Source organism: Sarcophilus harrisii, chromosome 4 (assembly GCF_902635505.1).
Source record: "Sarcophilus harrisii chromosome 4, mSarHar1.11, whole genome shotgun sequence".
NCBI lineage: Eukaryota > Metazoa > Chordata > Mammalia > Dasyuromorphia > Dasyuridae > Sarcophilus > Sarcophilus harrisii.
Genome location: NC_045429.1, coordinates 355,585,601 through 355,609,734, shown reverse-complemented (window position 1 = coordinate 355,609,734; position 24,134 = coordinate 355,585,601). Strand labels below are relative to the sequence as shown.

The window sequence follows — 24,134 nt, the reverse complement described above, 5'->3', positions numbered from 1 at the left end:
ACCTCTTAATGAGTCTTGGGATTGAGAGAGACACTCCCATTCTCTCCCTATTTGTCTTTCTGTCTTCTTCCAGGGTAGCTGGGTTAGATTATTCCTATTATCCTATGGCTGCCTTGAAAATATCTCCAAATATGAGGGGGTGGGAAAGCGGGTAGGTGATAGTGTGAAAATATCTTGGTTTTTGTTGCCTCTTGTAGGGCAGGAAATGCTGCCTTTTCTCTTCTTAGGCTCTGGCATTAAGGAGAGATTTCTACTCCGGATTTAAATCCATTAAGCAAAAGGAGATACAAAGTTTAAATGGTCAAGATCACAGAGACATTTAATTGTTGGTTCATTTGGCTCCAGTCTCAACCCTTATCCTGGGCCAGGTGACAACTGCCTCCTCCCTCCCATTTTCTTCTAAGTATATACCTTTTAGTCTAAAATCCATAGAACCTCAGAGTTGGAAAGAACGTCAGAGATAATCTCCTGATTTAGAATGTAAGTTCCCTGAGGGCAGGGAGTGTTTGATTTTTGGCTTAGTATTCATACTGTCTAGCACAGTTCTTAGAACATGGCAGGAACTTTATAAATAGTTGTTGGTTGAAGGATTGCTCTATTCCAATCCCTAACCAAAGCATGAATACTGTATTGACATATGCTCATCCAGCTTTTGTTTTGAATTTGCCTCTAGTGATTTTTAATATTTTTTATTGAAGTCATTCCTTCACTGAAGTCTTTATCCAATGACTCATCCTCTCATGGAAATAACCCTCCATTCTCAAAGTCAGATCAGCAGAGGAAAAGATGGAAAAGCTCCAAGCATGGTTTTGGTGACTGGATTGTCAACTATCATAGCATCAACACATGTAAGTGCAGAGATGAAAAGTGGTCACTAAGTGATGATTTTTTTTGGCCCTGGTAACTGAAGAAGACATTTTATGGTGTTGGTGGAGAGGGTTCATGTACTGGAAGAAAAAATAATTTTCTTTCCATTGGGGAAAGATTCGTCTCAGACAGTAGCTGTAATCCCGGGCAAGTCACTTAATCTCAATTGCCTCAAAAAAAAAAAAAAAAAAAAAAAAAAAAAAGTCCAGGGTTTGGGGGGGGGGGGAGGGAAATCTGTTTTGTTTTTTTTTAATCTTATGATTTTGTTGTTATTATTGCTGTTATTCAATCACTCTTCTGACCTTCATATAAACAAGTTGAAATGATTGGAAACCTGAGGAAAAGGAGGATAGTAAAATAGAATAAGTCCTGAGCTTGACCTCTACAAGGATTGAATTGGGATCCTTATTCTTATTATGAATGGCACATTTATCCTACAGGTTTCATCTAATTATTAGACATTTTCCTTATTAGAACAGCATATATTCTTCATGCTCTTGTTTTTCCCAGTTGTGGCCTGCCAGTCCAATTATTTTTGAATGACCATGGACTTCATTTCAAAGACCTTGGAGGGGATCAGGAACTGGCCATCCGACAGCACAAGCCACCAGAGGCCCTCAAGCATTTCCCATGACAGTGGCCTTGACCTGATGAACTTGTTTTCTTGTTTTGTGTCAACCAGGTGCTGATAATGAGAGGATCATTATATATAGTTATCTCTGTGCTTGCTGCTATCAAGGAATCTTGTTTTATCTTTGCGTGGGCAATACTTTTATTGGAGAGCTGCCTTTCAAAAATGAAAGGGCTAGGCTTAAGGTTCCTTGTCACAACAGGCTCTAATTTTTTTTTTTTAATTGTGCAGTCTTATCAGATAGTAAAAAAAAATTAAAGTATGATTCTGATATGTACATATCAATTTCTTTGTACATTATATGCATGTGCTCCTGACTGTATTGACATTTATGTCCATCATAAAACTTTCATAAAACTAGAAATTTGAAAAGGATGAGACCACTGCCTCATAACTCAAGAATCATATGACTTTTGAGGCTGGACCAATAATTTTAATCTCTGTTTTTCCTTTTTCCTCTCTTCTCCTTTCCTTCCTGCCTTTCCGGTAAACTTTAGACATGTCTAGCCACATCCCAACCCCTATTCTTCAGTCGAATCATTTGGTGTCTTTAGCTGTCTCCTTATCCTCCCTGCCAGGTTAGATTCCAGACAAGATTTTCTATAATGGGTAGGCTTGGAAGATGTGGGAAAGGGGGGGAGGGAAATGGGAGGGAGGTTCAGGGAAGGTGAGTTTGTTTTTATATATGAATAAATTTTCTTGATTCTTGAGCTGACAGTATTTGAAGGTATCTGTTCCTTGGGTGGGAGTTGAGTAAAGATGAAATGTCCTTTTAAGAATCTGCCAGGATGTTGGTGAGTTTGGAATAAGGTGGATCCCTGAAACTGGATGAGCTCAGTCCAGAAATCTGGTGTCTTTGTGATGTCATCTGAAGGAAGCAATTAGAATTACTCTTCAGAGAAAGATAATTATAAGATTCATAGTTCTCAGCTGGCTAACACTGCTGAAAGTCACAAAGGCGGCCGGGTTCAGGGATGCTACTACTGCTTGCCGAACTGCCACCTGTTTGGGATCAATGACTGCAGCTAGTCCACAGGCTCAGGATTCCTCTTCAGCTACGCCAGAGAGTCAGGTCGGTGTCTCCCCTGAGAGGAATCATGGAGAAGGGTGTGGGATGGGGACAAGGGTATTTTCCTAGTGGTGGGGGCTATTCAGTGATTAGAAAGTTCTAGGTGACTTTGCTCATCCCTCCCCCACACACAAAAAAGTCAAACTTGGATAATTTCTTATTTTGGTGGGGCTATGTGTAACTGACTTATAGAAGGGATAGACCATCTATAAAATACATTTGTGTAGATAATATAATTGGACGACTTGGATAATTAGGAGCCTAAACATCTGAGCCCTGGATGGGAGTGGGACATAGGGACCCTTCAAGTCAGGTATCAGTGTCAGAGCTGCCCTTGTTCACAGTCTTATGTTCATTGTTGGAGGCTGATCAGGAGTTAGCTGGATTGTGTCAGGGGCTGTACTAAGCACTTTCTGAATCTTATCCCCATTTTATATTTTATCTCTATTTTACATTGAGGAAACTGAGGCAGGCAGACAATGACTTGCCCATAGTCATATAGCTGGTAAGTGTTGGAGGATGGGAGGGAAATCAAGTCTTTGTGACTCCAGATTCAGGGCTGTATCAGTCACCACCTAGCAGATACTTGGAGAGTCCCAGCACTGATGGGGAAATGTCCTCAAGGCATTTCACTTAGAAAAAATACATAGTCTTTGTCCTCAGGGAGCATCCAAGACTGAGGACAGTTAGATGCAGAAATAGAAGGAGGTCCCTTGGGCCCACTGAATGGATCAAGATGCGATTGATCTGGTTTGGTTTCCTGAAGAGTTTTTATTTCCCCACCAAAGTGTGGAAGGACAGAAATGGTGTGAAGTCAGTGACAAGGAGGGAGGGTGTCTAACTTAGGGGAGTCTGGAATGAGGAGAAGGTGGGTCCTCAGAGAAAGGACCAATTCTGGTGTGCTTATCAAAGCTTCCTCTCTTTCCATTGTCTCTTCTGTTCCCCAGTTTCCCTCTGGGGCCATGTTACCCTTTCTGTTGGTCCTTCCATCTCTTTCAACCCCTCTCTTCTCTAGGTTTAGGACTTTCCTCTGACACGGACCCTGAAACCGGCTTTCCTGAACATGCCTGACACTCCGGTAGAAAACTCTATCTTCCACATCATTCATTGCTACCATCTCTACGCTGCCAGAGAGGGGGACGTGGATACCCTAAGTCTGGACGAGCTCAATGCCCTGCTGACTGAAAACATGCCCCGGTTTATGGAGGGTCTGGTATGGCTGGGCAGATGCCAGAGGTCCCTGGGGTCAGACCCCTGGGACTGGGGGGAATGGGATCTCCAGGCTAGTTCTGGTTATAGGAACCTTGGAGAGGTATGGGAAAAGTTGGGTGAATAGGAAATTGAATGAAAACTGATTTTTGTGACATCTTAACCTAGTAGGCATAAGTTGTAAATATGTGCTCAGTCCCACCCCAAGGAGTGCTTGGGGACTCCTAAACCTGACCCTAATTCTATACCAGCTCTACCCCTAAGCATCCCTGCCCTTAATCTCAAATCTAAACGTGCCCCAGGCCCAACTTTGCTGGTAGGCCTGAAATTCCTGCCTTTTTCTGACTAATTAGAATCCAGATTCCATTCATTGAGGTCCATACCCTCTTTCTGGGATCTCCCAACCTTTTAGCCATCTCTTTGGGTAGACCCTAAAAGCTGCCAAGATTTCTTCTTTCCTGGAAAGGAGGAGAATAGAATAGGATAGAGAAGTCTTTTTACCTAAATTCTCAGAATTCCCAGAAAAGAGACATTTCTGTTTGAAGGTCTGGGGAGGAAGAAAGCTAGTTTAGGGATATTCTTAATGTTCCTGAACCTGGAGGCAGCCCTGGCTTCCTTCCTCCCCTTTCTCTTGACAGATGCTCCTTAACTTTAGGAACACAAAGTTCTCGCCCAATCTCCCCCCATAAAAGTTTTCAGGATCTCATTGCTAATGAGTTCAAGACCAAATGTCAGTCTCCATTTCCTTCAGTCTTCTTCCACTTGTCATCAAGCCAAATCCTGTTCAGCTCCTTAATTAAGCTAATGATCAGGTTCTTCAGGAACTGCCTGGAGTGTGCTGGCTGTCCTAGGATATTTATTTAGTTTCCTAACCTCCAATCTACTGCTCAGAGGTTTGTTTTTTTTTGTTTTTTTTTAAGAAGTTAACTAATCTTTCCAAAGATGCTCCTTCAAGGAAGCAGTTTCGTCTACTGTATATCATTTTAAGCTCATTCCCTTAGTTTCAGGCTAAGAAAATTGGAAGGTGGGGGAAGGGCAGACTGGTAGTTTTAGCTCTGAGAGTCCTAGATGGAGAATAATAACTAGCATTTATAATAATAAGAATAATATAATAATAAGAATAATAATAACTAGAATTTATAAACATTTTCTCATTTAATCCTCACAACAATCCTGAGAGGTGGGTGCTATTATTGTCCAGATTTTACAAATGAGAAAACTGAGGGAGGCAGAAATAATGACTTGCCCAGGGTAATAAAGCTACTAAATTGTCCAATGTAGGATTTGAATTTAGATCCAGTGATCTATTTTACTATAGGCAGGAAAGTCCTCAGGCTTATAGCACCACTACTTTCAAATTAGTCCTTATCATTTAAGGATCAAATTGCTCATGCTGTTTTAGAATGTGTGTATATATATATATATATATATATGTATATGGGTGTGTGTATATACGTATGTGTATGTACATATATATGTATATACATACATATATATGTACATACACATACGTATAAACACACCCATACACACACATATATATCAGTTATAACCCATCAATTGCGGAACGGCTAAACAAGTTGTGTATAGTTGTGATGCAATGTGCTTAAAGAAATCATGAGCTCAAAGATTTTAGAAAGGCATGGAAAGACTTACAGTAATGAAATGGTAAAGAGCAAAGTGAGCAGAAGAAAGTGAACATTGTATACAGTCTTGTCTGTATTGCATTAGAAATGACTTTAAACAGCTAAGTCATTTAAACTATTATAAATACAATAATTAAAAATAAAGGATATATGAAGATAGATGTTATCTGCATCCAGAGAAAGAACTGATGAATACAAGTATGTATAGAATAATTTTACATATATGTACCTATTTGTATCCAATGGTAGCCATCTCTAGGGTGGGAGAGGAGGAAGGAAAAAAAAGGAAAGAAGAAATTTGCATGACAAATTTGTTGTATATTTAGAAGGAATGTCAAGTTTTACATGGTAGAATTACAGTTTCATATGCAATCATCTTTTTATTGTACTGTTATAGAAATGCATATTTTATTCAATGAAATAAAAATATTAAATGCTAACTAGAAAAAAAAGAAAACCACCAAGATAAGTAAGACAGACAGATGGATAGAATTATGTCTCTCTCTGTGAAATATAACATAGATAACAGAATGATAATAAGAGATCAGAGGAGATGAAGTTTAAGGGTGGGAGAAGGAGCAGGAATAATTACATAATTGGACCAGAGAGTCAGATCGAGAGCAGTAGAAGTCCCACATTAAGAGTGAGTTTTAGGTGGGGTAAGAGAAAGCCATCAAATTCATATCTAATCAGATTGAGATAGACTTTGGAGGAGGAAGAAGTGTAGGAGTGGAGGCAGATGACTGAGAAAAGGCAGATCCCTTGCCAAGTATGGAGAAAAGAAGCAGGGCATGTTTTTTTTATTATCAGGACCATAAAGCTCTAGGGATTTGCCTGTCACCACACCCCCTCTTTCTTCCTAATAGTTTCTTGCTCTGACTCTTTGTGGATAAACTCTTGACACATCTCCTTGTCACCCAATTACTTGTCTTCCTTTTTTTCTGCCTTGGGTCTTAGGATATTAAAGTCAGAGGTATCTTTTAAAGTCCCCTGTTGTTCAGCCGTATCCAATTCTTCATGACCCCATCTTGGAGGTTTGCTATTTTCTTCTCCAGCTTACTTTACAGATAAGGAAACTGAGGCAAACAGGGCTAAGTGACTTTCCTAGGGTCACATGGCTAATAAATATCTATCAGAGGCCAGATTTTAATTCAGGTCTTCTTGACTCTTGGCCTGGTTCTCTATCCCCTACCCCACCTAACTGACCTCTACTTACCTACCTACCCAACCCTATTCTGATTCTATGTTTTAGAATCCTAGGTCACAAAGCCAGAGGGATCCTATCTAGTTCAATGACTTCATTGTGCAGGTGAAGTTAAAGGATTTGTCCAAAGTAATACTGGTACTAAATGTCTAACCTAGATCATCCCACCTCCAAGTTTAGTGCTGTCATTTGCTGAGCCATGATACCTCTGATACCATGATACCCAATCAATCTTGTCTCCCTTTTCTTCTCATTATTTTCCTTCTAGGAAGGAAACACTGCATAGAGGATTAATCCTCCTGAATTTGAATCTGGCTTTAGATACTTACTAGCTGGGTGATCTGGGCAAATCACTTAAATCTATTTGCCTCAGTTTCCTCAACTGTCAAATAAGTTGCAGAAGGAAAAAGTAACTCATTTCATTATCTTTGCCAAGACAATCCCAAATGGAGACAACTGAAATGAATGAACAATAAGACCTGCTTCATTTATTTCATTAGAATGGAAGTTCCTTGAGGGCAGGGACCCTATGTCCTAGAAGAGACCAGACTAGAAGCTCAAGGAGGTATAATTACTGACATAGTAAAAAACTTTGGAAATAAATGACCTGGGCCCGACTTTTGGTTCCACCACTTACTAGTTGTGTAACCCAGAACTTAGCAGCTTTGTACTTGGCACATAGTAGGTGCTTAATAATAGTTTATTGATCGGGCCCAGGGAAAGCTGATTTACCTTTCTGAGACTCAGTTTCCTCCTCTGTAAAACAGAAATAATGATTTTTGTTCTACCCATCTTTATGGATTAGTGTGATGATCTGAGCAAGGGAGAGTAGAAAGGAGACTGTAGTGTTAATTAATGTCTGTCATTCTGATGATCCTGACTGATCAATCTCTCCTGCTTCTTTGCTCCAGGGCCGGAGTCAGCCGGAATATTTGAAGCAGCTATTTCAAGTAGCTGACAAGGACAAAGACAACCAGATCTGCTTTGATGAATTTATTTACATCGTGGGAAAGGTAATGAAGGATTATCACCTGCAGTACCACCGGCAGCTGTGTGCCCACTACTGTCAGGCAAATGGCCTGTACTGATGGATGCGCCAATTCCTTCTGACTCCTTCTGTGCCATGGTGACCGGGGGTCTCAGCGATTGTAGCACCTGGGGCTGCCAGACCACGTGGGATGTTGGGAACATGCAGCTGGCTGCTCCTCGAACCTGAGTTTGAATGATATTTTATAGCTCTTTGACCATGGCAAGCTATTTTACATCTCGGAAAAGAGATTTCCAGTTCGGTAATAATAATCACAAGGCCAGCCTCGCAGGATTCTTAGGAGAAAATTACTTCTGTAATCGTGAAGAGTTGAGAATGAGAGTATTTTTCAGTTAGGGACCAGGGCCAGACACGGGGAAATATTTCAGTTTGCAAAAGAAAACAAGCTGGGAATGGAAGCAGGAATTGATTTTTTTTTAATAGGGAGGTGGGGAAAGGATCTGGACAGGTCTCTCCCACTTGCTATGGGCCAGTGATTTAACCTTTCAAAGAAAGCCTCAGTCTCCTCATCTGTAAAACATTGACAATAATACTTGCACTATCTACCTCAAAGGGTTGTTTTGGGGTTGTTAGTTTTATTTACACTGATATGGGGGTATAAATAAACTTAATAACTATCTTTGGGGTTTAATAGTAATCTTTCCCTGAATACTTGTGGATAGAACTGAGCCCGGAGGAAAATCCAGAGCAGGAAAAGAGTTTTCTGGTGTCAGAAAACTATCTACTGGGGGAGGCTTGCCCTTAGGGAGCTCCTTGTCTGATGGGAGAGAGATTATTGTCTTAGACATTCTGAACCAGCCTGATGGTTAATTGACTCAAATGAGTTTTTCCATCCCCTGTTATCCACAGATCTTTTCCAGACAAACTGCTTTCTCAACACACCTCCTACATCCTGTACATATTAATCCCATAGAGAGAAGAAGGTAAATAATCTTCTCCCAGCCAGAGCTCAGATATCAGTACTGGGGAGGAAGGGCACTGCCAGCAGGTATTGAAGCAGCCAAGGAGAGCCCAATCTCAGAGAGTTTGGCTTATTTCAGAGGGCATTTCAGAGCTGAATGAGGAAGAAAGGCAGCTGTTCTGTGAGCGAAAAGACAGAAGACCTTAGGAGAAGAACAGCTTTGGAAAGGACCTTAGACATCATCTAATCTCACTCTTAATGTTGAGGAAGCTAAAGCTTTTCTATATTTCTAGTTTTCTATAATTTAATCCTTGCTTGAAGACAACCAACTAACTTCTTCCTGATGTAGCCCATCCCACATTTATATTATTAATTGTTAGAAAGTTTTTCTTGAAACCAAATCTAAAATGTTTTCTTTGTAATGCTCACACATCCCTCCTATAGTCATTTAGATGGGACAATTGGTGCTAGAGTTAAAATCCAGCCTCAAACACTTACTATATGACTCTAGAGAAGTAATTTCATTTCTACTTTTCTCAAATTCCTCCACCAATGTATATAACCCATTTTTCTTTCTTTTTCTTTAAGGCAATTGAGGTTAAGAGATTTGCTTAGGCTATTAAGTGTCTGAAGCTGGATTTGAATTCAGTTCTTTCTGACTCCAAACCCAGTGTTCTATTTACTGTGCCCACCTTGCTGCCCTTATGCCATCTATTTCTTTGTCTGAATCATTGACATCCTAGGTCATGCTTCACTAGATACATTCCATCATGTTGACTTTAAACCATTAATAACTACTCTTTGAGTCTAGCTATTCAACCAGTTCTGATTCCATTCAGCTGTAAGTAGATTTCTGAAAGGAGAATGGTAGAAAAGATCAGCCAGAAAGACTGGAAGAAAAGGGCAAATGCCCAAAAGATGGGAGAAAAGAGAGCAATTGGTTCAATCTCCTCAATTGTGCATGGGAAGTCAATCAAAAGAGACTACCCCACACCATATAGGCTTCATCTTAGGCAAACTGAGCATTCTCGAAAAGGTCTCTCTCTCAAGAATGGCTCCATGTCAGAACTAGGTATAGCCAAAATCTGGGCTTATGCAATCACCTTATCATTTAATGCACATAGCTCCATCTTTCTCGAGAATATTGTCAATTACTTTATAAAATGACTTGCTAAAACCTAAGCAAACTATATCTATAGCACCTTCTTTATGTGCTATTTTACCTGTCAAAAAAAATTATGGTTAGTCTTATTCTTGATGAAGTCATACATACTGACTTCTGGTATTCACTTGCTTCCTTTTCTAGATGTTCCCTAATAATCTCTTTAATAATTTAGCATTTCCCCCAGAAATAGAGAATTTAAGCTCATTGGCTGTTTGCAGATTTCTCCCTTTTTGAAAATGGGGACAAAATTTCCCATTTTTTATCCTGTGGTACCTCTCCTGTTCTTCATAGTTTTTTTTTTCAGTTATACCCAAATCTTTGTGACCCCATTTAGTGTCTTCTTGATAAAGGTACCAGAGTGGTTTGCTGTTTCTTTCTCTAGATGGGAGGAACTGAGGAAAACAGGATTAAATGACTTGTCAGGTGTAGTTAATAAGTTACAGCTAATAAGTATCTGAGACCAGATTTGAACTGAAGATGAGTCTTCTTGACTAGAGGACCAGTTCTCTATCCACTGATCCACCTAGTTACCCTAGAAGGTCATGCAAGTAAGCACATTGTTTATCACAACCACCAGTTTAAAAGACAAAGCAAATATTTTATTTCTTTATTAAAAAATTTTTTTTTCAAAGCAAATATTTAAAACCAAAGTTTAAAGAAGACAGACTTTCAAAAAACACATTTTCCTTTTATCCAGATGAAAGGTTTTAGGTTCCTCAGATGAGAAAAGAAATAAAATATTATTGTCATAGAGTTGGTCTTTGGGAATCTTCAAACCACAACCTGCCTCAACATCTAGTGCTAGATCAACTAGCAGAGCCTCCTCCCTTTTGGAGTCCTTATGCCCCATCAGTCCAAGTGCCCACTCTTCTGGCTTCTGATGTCTTCTCTTGGCCTTTTCTCCTGTAGCTCTATATGCCTCCTTGGCAACTGGATTTCTTATTGATTGACACATAGAACTGGGCAAACTTGCTTCTTTTAGGTCCATATGTGTTATGTGGGCAATCTGTGATGCTGCCAGGGTCAAGTTTCCTTTCCAATTTAGAGCCAATGAAGTAGTGTAGTAGACAAGAGTGCTGGACCTGAAATCAGAAAGTCCAAATCTGGCTTCAGATACTGTGTGATCCTGGCAAATTACTTAACTGCAGCTTGCCTCAATTTATTCAACTGTAAAATGGTGATAATCAGAGTGCTTATCTAATACAGTTGTTGTAAGGATCAAATAAAATGATATTGTAAAGTATATATAGTAGGTGCTTAACAAATACTTATTCCTGTATTCCCCTTCCAATTCAATTAGGAAAACTTTTATTTAAAAAAAAATTTCTTAAAGAGACAGAATGGAGTAGATATATTTTTGTACTTAGTCTAACATGTTAAAATTTCATTAACCCTGCGATTTTCCCCTTTCTATAACTTTAAATTTTAATTTATGTTATTTAACATAATAACACTTCATTAACTGTTATCTTTCCTTTAGTTTCTATAAATATCAATTGAGCTGGAAAGTAAGGGTGGAGAAATAAATAAATCAATCGATCAGGAAGTATCCTGAACAATTCTCCCCCTTATACCAGTTACCTCAAATAATAGCCCTATTGCTTCTTTAAGAGCAACTCTGTGCAGCAGTGGAGAGTGTTGGGCCTGGAGACAAAAAGACTCTCTGAGTTCAACTGTGGTCTCAGACACCATCCATGACTTAAGGCGATTTCATCTGCTTTTACAGGAATGTTATGCATTGGACATCACTCCTGATGGTACCTGAGTTATTCATGGCTCCAGCACTTTGTCATATTTTGACATCTAGCTTTATCTCTCTTCAACTCCACCATCACCAAGTACTTATTGTACCTTAGAACTGGATGTTGATAGGTATTGAACATGTCAAATCTAAACTTATCTTTTCCTCTGAGTCCACCCCTTCCCATATTTCCCTATCACAGTCCCAATTTCCACTTTTGACTTTTCATGGTCATTTACCCCTCATATTCAATTGTTCCCCAATTGTTTCCACTGCCAGGATATCTCACACACTCATTTCCTTCTTTCCAAGCACATAGTCCTTGCCTTTCCGACTCTTACCACATCTTTCCTGGACTATTTCCACAGTCTCTTAATGGTTCTCCCTATCTCAAATCTTTAGCCATTCAAAACCATTCTCTAGAAATCTGCCAACATGTTTTTGCTAAAGTACAAATACGACTGTAACATTCCCTTATTCAATTAACTTCATTTACTTCCTATGACTTTGAAAATCAAATATAAATTCCTGTATTTGGCTCTCAAGGCTCTTTACAATTTGGCCCCAGTCCATCTTTCCAGACTTATTTGCACAAGACTTGTTTTCATGCACATGATGGTCAAGCCCAACTGTGCTCCTTACTGTTCTTCCCACATGGTATTCTATCTCTTGTCATCATGACTTTGCACTGGCTGTCCCCAATGCCTGTAATACACTCCCTCCTCATTTTTCTTAGAATCTCTATTTTCCTTCAACTCATGTGTCAAGTTCTACATCAAGCTTTTCCTCAGCTTCTAGTGCCTGCCTTTCTCCTTTTTATTTTTTATCTATTCTGTGCATATATATTCAAATCCAACCTCAGACACTTACTAGCTATGTGGCCCTGGGCAAGTCTTTTAACCCTGTTTGCCTCAGTTTCCTTATCTGTAAGTGAGTGGTGGTAGCAAACTACTCCTGGTATCTTTACCAAGATCATCCCAGTGGGGTCATTTGGACACAATTGAAATGATTGGACAACAAATGTATGTACATATTATTATAATATTACAATAATTACAATTGCATATTATTAATAGATTGTGAACTCCATGAGGGCAGAAAATTCTTTGTATGTTCAGTGCCTGGTACTAGCAGGGCCTTAATAAATGCTAGTTCACTTTATCTAACTTGCCTCCGTATCCTATGGGTTTCCTGCAATACAAAGGCAATAAAACAAGGAGATTAACTTAAAAAGAAAAAAAAGACCTCAGGAAAGCTCTTCAGAAATCTGTGCCTCCCCGTCCCTTACCCCAGAAGGATTTAAGCATTTGAGTAAATGCTTAGGGTTTCTAGACTAGCAGGATATTGTCATTTTATGAATCTGCAGTTCATAAGCAAATCAGACAAATTATCTGGATTCATGTTACAATAAGGCAAACAGCCTAGATTGTTTAAAAGAAAAACATATGGATGAGCTCCCATTGTATATGTTAGGTGAAACACTGTGTTCTATGAGTGCAAAATCTATTCAACTCATATTATCTTTCTTATTAGTAGTGGGTATAGAAATATAATCTCAGTACACAAGCATTCATTTATGCAGAAATTATCTCAAAGAAGGTGGTCTGATTTGTAAAGTAAATATAATGGAAAGTTGACTTTGTAGTTAGTCTAAAATAAAACAAGAAATGCTAATTTTTTCCTTAATAAATAGATTTTTAGATGAAGAATCTCTTCAGTAAGACCCTACACATTAATAAGAGACTTCATATATTTTAGAGAATTTTTCAAAGCATATTACCCCTTCTGGGCTATTCTTCCAACTTGAACTTATGCTTGCAGATTGGGTCCCTAGAAAGCAGCTATGACCTCATGTTCTAAAGGTAGCCCTGTGTGTCTCCCAATACCATAGAGCCACCAATATGTTTCTTATTAACAATCAACTTTGAAAGACTTAAGAATTTCAATCAATACAATGACCTACTGAGAATCTGGAGGACTGATGATGAAGCATACTATCCATTTTCTTAGAGAGATGATGGACAGAAGATGGGAGAGTAAAGATGAGATAATTTTTGGGCACAATAAACATGGGAATCTATTTTAATTGACTGCATATTTGCTATAATGGTTTTGCTTTATTTTTTCTCTTTAATGAGGGGAGAAAATGGAAAGTAGAGAAGATACATTTTTGTAAATTGAAAAGGGAATTTAAAAATAGTTTTTCTTTACAATGTTTTTGTAATTTTGAAAAAATGTTTTCTTTTCATTTCACTCTATCTTTATTCATACAAGTCTTTTCTGAAGCCATCCTTTCATTATTTCTTGTATTACATAGCATTCCATAATATTCATATGCCATAATTTGTTTGGCCATATCCCTGTTTATAACTCTCTTAGTTCTTTGCCCCCCTAAAAATATCTTCATACTATGAGTCCTTTTTCTGTTTCTCTGATTTTTTGGGACTATAGTCCCAATAGTAGCATAGCTGAATCATAGGATTTGTGGACTCACAAAGTAACTTCTTAGGGACATTTCCAATTTGCTTTCTAGACTGTTCAGACCAATTTACAGCTCTACAATATCAATGTGCCTTTCCTCCCAAAGCTCCTCCAATATTGGTCATTTCCCTTTTGCCATATTTGGCAATCTGGTAAGTATGAGTTGGGAACCTTATGGTTACTTTAATTTGTATTTTTCTAATGATCAGACTATTTGGAGCATTTTTTTCTCATGTAGTTATTGATAGCTTAGAGTTCTTTCTTTCTTAAAAAATTTATTTATTTAATATTTTCCCCCATCTACGGTCAAAACAAATTTTTTACATTTGTTTTAAAGATTTTTGAGTTCTAAGTTCTCTCTGTTATCTCCACCCACAAGTAAGAAACCATGTGTGAAATTATGCAAAAGCTTTCCATAAAAGTCAAACTATAAAAGAAAATGCAGATCTCCTACCCCTACTCCTAATGAAAATAAAAACCCTCAAGAAAAATTAAGTTAAAAAAAAGAGATAATGTTTCAATTTGCATTTAGACACAATGCCTTCTCTGGATATGGATAGGATTTTTCATCATAAGTCCTTCAGAGTAGTTATAGATGGTTGTATTACTGAGAACAACAAAGTCATTTACAGCTGGTCATCCAAGAACATTGCTATTACCTTGTATACAGTACATTTCACTTTGTTCATGGAGGACTTTCCAGGTTTTTTTTTTTTCCTGAGAGTTTTTTTCCTGAGTTTTTTTTTTTCCTGAGCTCATCATTTTCCAAAGAAGGATATTAGATTTCTTTCTTTGAAAACAACTTGTTCAGATCCTTTGATCTTTTATCAATTAGAGAATGAATCACTTCTTTATATATTTTGGAAACAAAACCTTTTTCAGAGAAATGTGCTGCAGTAATTTCTCCCCAGTTAACTATCTATCTTCTGACTTCAACTGTATTGGTTTTGTTTCTATCAAAAAAAATTAGAGTTTTATGAAATTAAAATGATCTGTATTTATGTTCTAAAATCCTCTCTATGAATTTTTTGGTCATGAAATCTCTTTAATTAATTTTTTTTCAATTAACAAGTATTTATTTCCAAGAAACAGGTATTGATCTCTATTGGTAGAGTTATTTAGCAAGAACTCCTTAGACTAATGAAATCAAAGGTCTGGTTTGAAAGAAAACAAATTATATTCATTTATCCTCTTCTGTTATTATAACATATGAGATGATCCCAGGTTCTCAAAGGTTATGACTGTCAATTAATCTTATTAAACAGGAAAAGCTTCCAGTGGTCTTGGGGAAAGACTAAATCTGCTTTCTGAGCACTGAACTAATTCTATGCAGAACTTCTCCTCACCAGTGGATGGCACCAGAAGGTCACTCTTCCTTTGAGATGACTTGGTTTGATGGCGGGCTGAGCACTGGAAAGGTTCCTTGGGCACCTAAGAGCCATGGGATATATTGACCAAAGAGCACTTGTTATTGGTACTCCAGTACCATTTTCTCTTACCAATTATCTCAGAAAATCTGGAGGCCTTAACTAGAAGATGATTTTGCAATCTAGGTTTGGAGGTGGGGCTGGTGGGTGCCTCTGTATTTCTGTAGTACTTGATAGTCTTTATATTTTGGACAGATGAGTGAATGCAAACCTGGAAGCTTTGGAGATCCCCTTCATAGAATTTAGAGAGCAACTAGTTCATTTTCCCTCATTTTACATATGAGGAACTAGAGACCAAAAGAAGGAACTGATCTAAGACTCACAGATACTTAAAGAACAGAACTGAGATTTGAACCCAAGCTCTTTGATTATAAATTGAATTTTGAGTTTACACTATCTCTTTGTTCTAACATTCCCAGTTCCCCAGCTGTAACTTGTTATGTTATGTGCATTTTCTCAATGGTCCCAGAATAGGGCAAAAGTATTAAATTTAAATCCCCATGCTTTCCACAGTATTTTCAGAATTATCAGGACCCAAGGACCTGATTAATTTCTGTTCTCTCATATCTCTCACCCAAATGTGATTTCAATAAAAATGAGAATGTATATAATGAACTGATATTATTTTCCCATTAAAGACACTAAGTATAGTAAGCAATTTAAGGAAGAAGATAATGATGATTAAGTCATTTTTCAGTCCTGTCTCTGTGACCCTATTTGGAGTTTTCTTGGTTAAGATACTTGGAGTGGTTTGTCATTTCCTTCTTCAACTCATTTTATAGAGGAAGGACTGAGGCAAACAGGTTAAATGACTTGTCCAGGGTCATATAGTTACCTGAGACCAGATTTGAACTCAGGAAAAAGTGTCTTTCTAACTCCAGGCCTGACATTCTTCAGTGCAGCACTGTCAGGAAATGGACTTAGATTCTCTGACTCCAAAAAAAGTCTCTTTCTGTTATATCACTAATATCATCAAGAACCAGACTCATTTAGACCTTTGCTTGCTTCAAATCTAACTCTAAGACTTTAAGATGTTAATGGATTTGAATCTTGGTCTTTGGGTGATATTTGTCACAGTAACTCAGACTAACAAAATATGTCTCAATGCAGGGACACTAAGGAGACCTTGGATTACCCTTTTTGTACAGCCCTGGGGGTTAGTGAGTCTGTTTGCATAACTTCAAGGTGCTCCAAGGTGTGTATCAAAAGTAGGACAAGTGCTAGGTTCATCCTTCTTCCCTTTCCTGGGTCAGGATTTCTTGGCAAACACTTCCCAGTTTTGGTTTCTTTAGGCCCTGAGGTCTAAATAAAGATTGGACATAAGCCCTGAAGCTGAAGTGTCTGTGGCAACACAAATGGCATCCTGTTCCTTCCGGATTACTGCATCTCTGATTGCACACCCAAAGCATTCTCCAACTTGTTTACCCAACACAAGAAACTTAGTTCCTGACAGGTCATCTCAAGTCATCATCTCTGTTAGGATAGTTTTGTTGTACCAAAAACTTATCTAGATAAGACTTCAGAGGCCATTTAGTTCAAAGTCTTCATTTTATATTTTACAGATGAGGAAGCTGAGTTCTTGAGAAGTTAAACATTTCCAAGGTTACACAATGACAACAAGGCTGTCTATCCCAAGGAATGTTTCTCCCAACTGGAATCCTGTGGAATTAGAATTCTTCTTACCTTTTATCTTGCCTTAAATCTCTCTCAGTGTACTTTAGACTATCTCCTTTTGTTTTTGAATGAAGAAGGTATTTTTATTATCAGAACTTAGGGCCAGTGAATAGTCTAAGGAAACATATGAATGATCTTTAGGATATGGCGTGAGGGAGAGGGCGATTTGACCTAATATTATATTAATATATCATAATAAATACACATATATAATATATCATAATATAATAATAATTTGTAATAATGTATGAGTCCTTGTCTTCCTTGTAATTCTCATCATCACCACCACCCTCTTGTTCTTCCTTTCTTTTTCTCTATATACTTTTTCCTTTTTATCCTTTTACTGAATCCCTTTCATAAGCAGTTTTATACCCAAATGAATAGATTTCAAAGAGAATCACTACAAAGTTACATCTCATGTTCCCACTGAGCTCATGAGTAGATTCCTAGTGTATTTATCTCTTTGCACAATGCATTGTGCTTTTAAGGACTTGAAAAAAGTGTTTTTGTCTATATTAAAGACTCAGACAAAATGGAAAGGCAAGAAGGGACTAAACACTGAATGAAGGAATAACTCTTCCATGTCCTCTCTTCCCCACTCCCACAATCCATAGTAGGATGGATATGTTTCCCAGATGTCAGATATGTTAGGCAGAATAATGGGAAGCTCAGGACATGGCACTTCCCTTTGGAAGACAAAGAAAATATGGATTCTCTATGTATTTCCTAAAACATATGACTTAAGTGATTTGGGTCAGATGAAAAAAAAATCACTATCCAATCCACCACAATAAACATCATTGTACTTATCTGTGTATACCACCTTTGATCAGTCATTTGATTTCATCTTTAAAATGAAAGAGTCAATTGAGATAATCATTTTTAGTTCTGAAATGCTATAATTCTATAGATCATATCATTGATCATCTTCAGTACTTTGTGAAAGCCATTTTACTTCTCAGTATTTCCATCTATCAAATGGGGTAATGATACCTTGCTTATCTTTCATAGGTATTGGGTGGGTCCTTTGAGTTTTTTCTTTTTTCTTTTTGCTGAGGCAAGTGGGGTTAAGTGACTTGCCCAGGGTCACACACCCAGGAAATGTTAAGTATCTGACATCACATTTGAACTCAAGTCCTCCTGACTTAAGGGTCGGTGCTTTATCTACTACACCAACTAGCATCCCCCCTTTAAGTTTTTAGATGTAAAAATTTAAAAAAGTATTTTTCATGAGAAAAATAGTCAATAAAGTGCCAGACTTGGATTCAGGAAGACTTGAACTCAAATCCCAAGTGAGTACTACCTAGGTGGGCTTGGAAACAAGTCACCTGACTTTCTGAGCTTCAATTTTCTAATCTATACAAGAGAATAGAATTTACATGAACTATTTCATAGGGTCACTCTGAGAATTTAATAAAATATGTTTATTTTGTTAACTTTATAACAGTATATAAATGTCAGATATTATATTTTTTCTCATATTAGGCCCATATAACTCTTGGGGATGAAAGCTTCTTTAAGCTCTTTGATTCAGAGAGCTCTTCTTACTGATTAGAAATTCATTTTATCTATTAGAAACCAGTCTCATAGAAGGGAACTGACTGCCAATAGAAGCGAAGTGACCTGGTATAAACATAGGGTTAGTGAAGGGCACAATGAATATCAGAAGCTGAATCTCCTGGGTTCTAGGTCAATGTTTTTCTTATAATATCATATTTGCATATTTACCATCTCTACACATTTCTACACATTTACCGTCTTTACTAGTATATGCAATAATTCATACTCAGTGACCCACCTCTATAGAAAAGGGAGGGAGGCACATTTATCCAACTGTTCTCTAGGACCTGACTTGCTCATTATAATTATACAGTGTTTAGTTTCAAAATGCTTTTCTCTCCATTTATGTTGATGCCATACTTATATTCTGTTTATTTTATTCTGTATCACTTCATATTTGTTTTCCAAAGCTTTTCTGAATTTTTTGTGTCTGTCATACTCCTTTATAGTAATATTTCATAGTTAATTTAAGCAATCCTAAATCTATAGGTACCTCCTTGATTTGCAGTCCTCTGTTATCCCAAGGGCAATTATGAATATTTTAGAGTGTCTCTGTCTCTGATCTTTAATAGGTATGACTTTTGTCCTATACTTTGCCTAGATGTGGAAAGAGTACAGACTTTTATTAGTTCCTCATTTCTATCAGTTGGTGATACCTAGCTAGTTAAAGGGCACCATTCATCCAGTCATGAAAGCCTCTGGGATTCTCTTTGACTTTCTCCTCTCTCAACTCAATCATTTGCTAAGTCCTAGCAATTCTACCTCTCCAGTGTCTCTGAATTCAAATCTCTCCTCAATTCTTACCACTCTCCTGATTGCAACAGCTACCCAGCAGACTTTTTTCCTCTGCTTTCTCCCCTCGAAATCATTATTCCTACCACTTTCAGAGTATTCATTTTTATTATCTTGTCATTCCTCCTCTCAAGAACTTTCAGTGGTTCCCTACTGCTTGTCCAGAGCCAAAGGACAGGTCATTAAACTAAAAACAAAGAGGTGGTTATAAATTGAATTACTGAGAAAACTGAATGTCACTGACACACTCCAAAGAGGCATGTGATAAGAACAATGTTTTCTGATACCTTCTTTCCCTCTAGTTGTTATTTAACCAAAATAATGGGGAAGCTTTATCTAAAAAAAAAGACACCTCTTCCCCTGGAGAAGAGATGAGGGGGGCCTAAGTGCAGAAAATTCATTGTATTCCTTTGTACATCCTTGCTGTGGTAGGACAAAATCAACCTCCTTGTGTTAAACTTGCAAGTGCCTTGTTTTGTGCTAAATTAAGAGGATGCTGGTAATAGAGCAGGGATTCTGACAAGGCATGCTAATCTTGAATCTTGAATCTTTAGAGAGAGAGGTCTACGAAGTAGAGCTGGAAAATCTTCTAGTGGCAAGAGGATGTGGGTGGCCGATGATGAATTGTAAAGAAATCTGCTGTGTTTCTTCTAGAACTCATTTATAACTTGAATATGGATGAAATTCCCTCTTGTTAGAGGGATTCTGAATAAATCAAGCCAGATTGTCTTTGTTGTTAACAAGTTGGGGTCAGGAAATTTCACACTGGATATTTTAGTACTCTCATACTTTATACATTTGATTTTGATGGAGATTCACTCACTGAACAGGATAACTACACCGGCCAGTATAAACTGGTGTGTGTATGTATATACATATAAAATATATATATACACACACATATATATAACATATGAAACATAAATATATATTTATATTATATATGCATATTATATACATATATTGTATTATATATATATATATATATATATATATATATATATAATACAAACATATTTTATTCAAATGAAGCCTCTAGATGGCACAGTGGATAGAATGAAGGTCTTCAAAATCTGGCCTCAAACTCTTATTAGCTGTGTGACTTAGGGCAAATCATTTAACCTCTGCCTGTCTCATTTTCCTAAAGTATAAAATGGAGTAATAATAGTATCCATCTCACAGAATTGCTATTAGAATCAAATGAAGTAATATTTGTAAAGCATTTAGTACTGTGCCTGATGCACAGTCAGTGTGAGATAAGTGCTTGTTTTCTTCTCTTCCTATTTTTGTTCTTGTTCTATCTATGTCTTTCCTAAGTGTAGTAATGAAAATCATTGACATAAAGCTCTTCATGGCTTGCAAAGTGCTTTGAGTTCATCATCTCATTTGAATTTGTGAGGTAGCTATAAAAGGCATTATTACATCCATTTTACAGAGCTGGAGGGAAGTTATTTGATTTTTTCAGCATCACTCAGCCAGATACATTAAGTGGAAGATAGACAATAAGTTCTATTTTGCAAAATAAAATGATATCTTTGCAGGAAGGGGGAATCTCTTTGATAGCATATGTTTTCCTTCTATAAAGAGAGTTTACTCTCCCCCCAAAACTAATTTTGAATTCCTATGCTGATGACTTCTAATCTGATACTATCCTACCCTTTTAGCTTTAGAACATTAAAACATATATATATGTGTGTGTGTGTGTGTGTGTGTGTGTGTGTGTGTGTGTGTGTATATATATATATATATATAATATATGAACACACTCAGCCCAAAGGGCTATAGAACAAAAGTCAGACAGTTTGCTGTGAAGTTAATGTTAATTATTTTATTTTTAATTCCTTGTGTCAGAGAGGAAATAATAGTTTTTTGTCCCCAACAATTATTTGAAAAGGTTGAAATCAAAGCTCTGTTTTTTTTTTTTTAATTCAAATAAATTTGAACCAGGCCAAAAACTCAAGGAAGATAGAAAGATTATTGCCTTCACCCTCCTAGTTTGCCCTCTTTAATTCTTGTCTTTATTTTGGCAGGAACCTTATTTATTCCTGCCTTTATTATGAACATTTATCACTAATAAAACTCCCTTGGCTTTATTGCACCAAAGTTGATTGCAGTTCTCTGCGTCTAGATAGATGTTTACTGGATTTAAAATTGTTAACCCCAGAGGGGTTTTGTAAGTGTTCTTGCATGAATGGAAAGGAGCTAGTTTTTTTCTGGTAATTTAGCATATTATCACCTCTCTCTTGGTATGGTATTTTTTATTGAGTACACAGGAGTTGAATGAGTTAGCTTGAACTTGAATTTGACTCCAGCCAGCAAAACTGAACCAGCCTGAGTCCTATTCCCAGATTTTCCTGGCTAGATAGTGCTGGGGATCACAGGGTTCCCTTTTTCTTCCTTTCTGCCCCCCCAAACTTATACTCACAGAAAAAAACCTTACTCTAACCAGAAGTTGACACATTCACCAGGTTGAGAAATAGGGTGAGGTTGTAGCAACTTTTAGGCAGTCTCATGGGTGGCACCGGAAAGTCCTGGGGACTATAAAGAGGGAGAGATCTTTCTTCTCCCCAAATCTTCTGTCCCCTTCTTCATTTGAAGAGAGAGCTAGGTAAGTGTGACTGTACCTCTTCTCTCCAGGTGGGTGTGGTCCTGTAATGTAGGGAGAACATGGGCTTGGGGATGAGAGGCAGTTGAAGAAAGGATCTCAGATGATAATTTTAGACCTTATGTCTGGTTTTGGAAGAAGATCCATAGATGAACACTGAGACTCAGAAAGGATGACTTGATTCTACAGGCAGAAGAGCTGAGATGTAAAATTAATATCCTTTAATTACTTTCTTGGAAGATTAATTCTGGGAACCAAGAGACCAATAGGGAAGCCATTATAATCCATGAGGAAATGCTGGGTCTGCCCTATCCTGAGATTTTCTTGGGGGGTAGCTCCAGAGGTAGCCCCTTGGGGAGTAGAAATGTTAGGTTCTTTTTAGTTTAATTAGTCTGGTTTACCTGAATTTGGTCTGAGGTTTTCTACACATCACTAAGGGAGGTGAATAATTGAGATTTTATATGAATAATTCAGTAGGGTTGAAGTGATCACTTAAAGAGCAATGAGCCAGGTGCTTGAATTTAGAGTTTTTTCTTGGTCTCTTTTTTTCAATAGATAGAAACTGCTGCTGAGCCCGGAAACTCTACCTAATCCCATCTCAGTAGTCATATATTTGGAAAGTACCTTAGACATCTAATCAAACTTCATCAGATCCTAGTTCCTTGCCCAAGGTCATTCAGCTATTAGAGTTGGAGCTTGAATGTAGACCTTCTTAGTTCAGGGTATATCCCCTCCCATCTCTTCTCATCCCATGTTAATCAGGCTTTTGACTTAAATCACCTGACTAACAAAAGCTAAACATCTTGTTGAGGTTTCAGCAATATAGATTATAGCCTTAGATCCTTTTTATCTTTCCCTTTGAGGACATAGACCTTAGAGTCCCCCAAATTCCTGAAAGGATTCAGCTTGTTAACTTACTATTCTTCTTTCAGATAGACCTAAATCTCTGCAAAGATGGTGACAAAATTGGAAGGTGCTGTCAATTGTCTGGTGACAGTCTTCCACAAATACTCATTGGCATCTGGCCATTACCACACACTGAGCAAGGATAAGTTTCGGAAACTATTAGAGACGGAAATTCCAGAGGTTTTGAAGGTGAGAAGAGTATAAGTAAGGGAGGGTGAGGTGCAGAGCACCCTGGCTTATGCTGAAGGAGGGGGGAAGATGAGTCAGAAGGGGCAAAGTGCCTTAGACTAGGTCCCTGTTGCCTAAAGCAAGGGGAAAGATTGGAAGCACCCAAATTAACTAGGTGGGTATAGGGAGTTCAGGTCACAAAGAGGAAGTTAGGGGACTGAACTAATCAATCAATCTGATCATCTATAAGAGTGTGATCTGTGCTACATAGAATAGCAGCTGGGGTTTGTATGCTTATAATAACTGGTAGTATTCAGGTTTTGGAGAGATATTGGAAGGGTGATTGGGAGAGCAAAGTGGGATTATAGATTCTTAGATGTAAAACTAGAAGGTACATTAGAAGTCCAACTCCTTCAGTCTTATAGATGAGAAAAGTAAGGTCAGGAGGGTGACTTTCTCAGTTAATAAATGGCAGAATTCAAATTCCTCTTCAACGACTCCAGTTTAGCCACCTTTCCACTGTAGCACATTTCCCCCAGGAATAAAAGAAAGGGAAGAGAAATAGTCTTCAAACAAGATATGATTCACTTGATCCTTGTTATGTGCTAGAGATGTGACCCAGAGTCACAACACTGGCTCTGGGGCTTAATCTAAATCCCCTGACTCTCTCTCTTCTCCCTCCTCTCCCCCAAATCAACCTTTGATCCTTGATTTTGGACAGAATCCAAAGGATCCCAAAACCGTGGAGAAAATTTTGAAAGAGGTGGACAGCAACAAAGATGGTATGATAAACTTTGAGGAATTCCTCTTCTTGGCAACCAGATTGTTGGTGGATGCCCATGATGCTACTCACGAGTAACTGCAAATCTGTTCCAGTTCAGATTGGGAGGGCCTACCTGGTGTTGGATACCTAGAGAGCAATAAAGTGACTGATACCTCAATTCACTCCTGGCCTCTTTCTTTAGCTATTGGGTTCTGATTGATAACTCCTGAAGGAGTCCTAGGTGGTGAGGGGAGAGCAACATGGGGTGAGATGGTGA

At 37.9% G+C, this 24,134-nt stretch overlaps 2 protein-coding genes across 2 annotated transcripts; both read left to right on the top strand.

Moving 5' to 3' along the window:
* Positions 1-3,057: 3,057 nt before the first annotated feature.
* LOC100920469 (protein S100-A15A-like) lies at positions 3,058-10,062 on the top strand. The gene is made up of 2 exons (XM_003768034.2): positions 3,058-3,780; positions 7,538-10,062. The coding sequence occupies exons 1-2, from the start codon at positions 3,631-3,633 to the stop codon at positions 7,712-7,714; spliced, it is 327 nt and encodes a 108-aa protein (XP_003768082.1). The 5' UTR covers positions 3,058-3,630; the 3' UTR covers positions 7,715-10,062.
* An 11,854-nt stretch (positions 10,063-21,916) lies between these two features.
* On the top strand, positions 21,917-24,039 carry LOC100920211 (protein S100-A12). Its single transcript, XM_003768033.4, has 3 exons — positions 21,917-22,023; positions 22,953-23,115; positions 23,816-24,039. Exons 2-3 carry the CDS (start codon positions 22,975-22,977, stop codon positions 23,951-23,953), a joined length of 279 nt encoding a protein of 92 aa, XP_003768081.1. The 5' UTR covers positions 21,917-22,023; positions 22,953-22,974; the 3' UTR covers positions 23,954-24,039.
* Positions 24,040-24,134: the final 95 nt, after the last annotated feature.

Bases quoted from the DNA above. Each gene is read 5' to 3' on its own strand.
- LOC100920469 (XM_003768034.2), top strand. From the start codon at position 3,631: ATGCCTGACACTCCGGTAGAAAACTCTATCTTCCACATCATTCATTGC. The intron at 3,781-7,537 runs GTATGGCTGGGC...TCTTTGCTCCAG, and splicing joins CCCGGTTTATGGAGGGTCTG to GGCCGGAGTCAGCCGGAATA.
- LOC100920211 (XM_003768033.4), top strand. From the start codon at position 22,975: ATGGTGACAAAATTGGAAGGTGCTGTCAATTGTCTGGTGACAGTCTTC. The intron at 23,116-23,815 runs GTGAGAAGAGTA...GATTTTGGACAG, and splicing joins AAATTCCAGAGGTTTTGAAG to AATCCAAAGGATCCCAAAAC.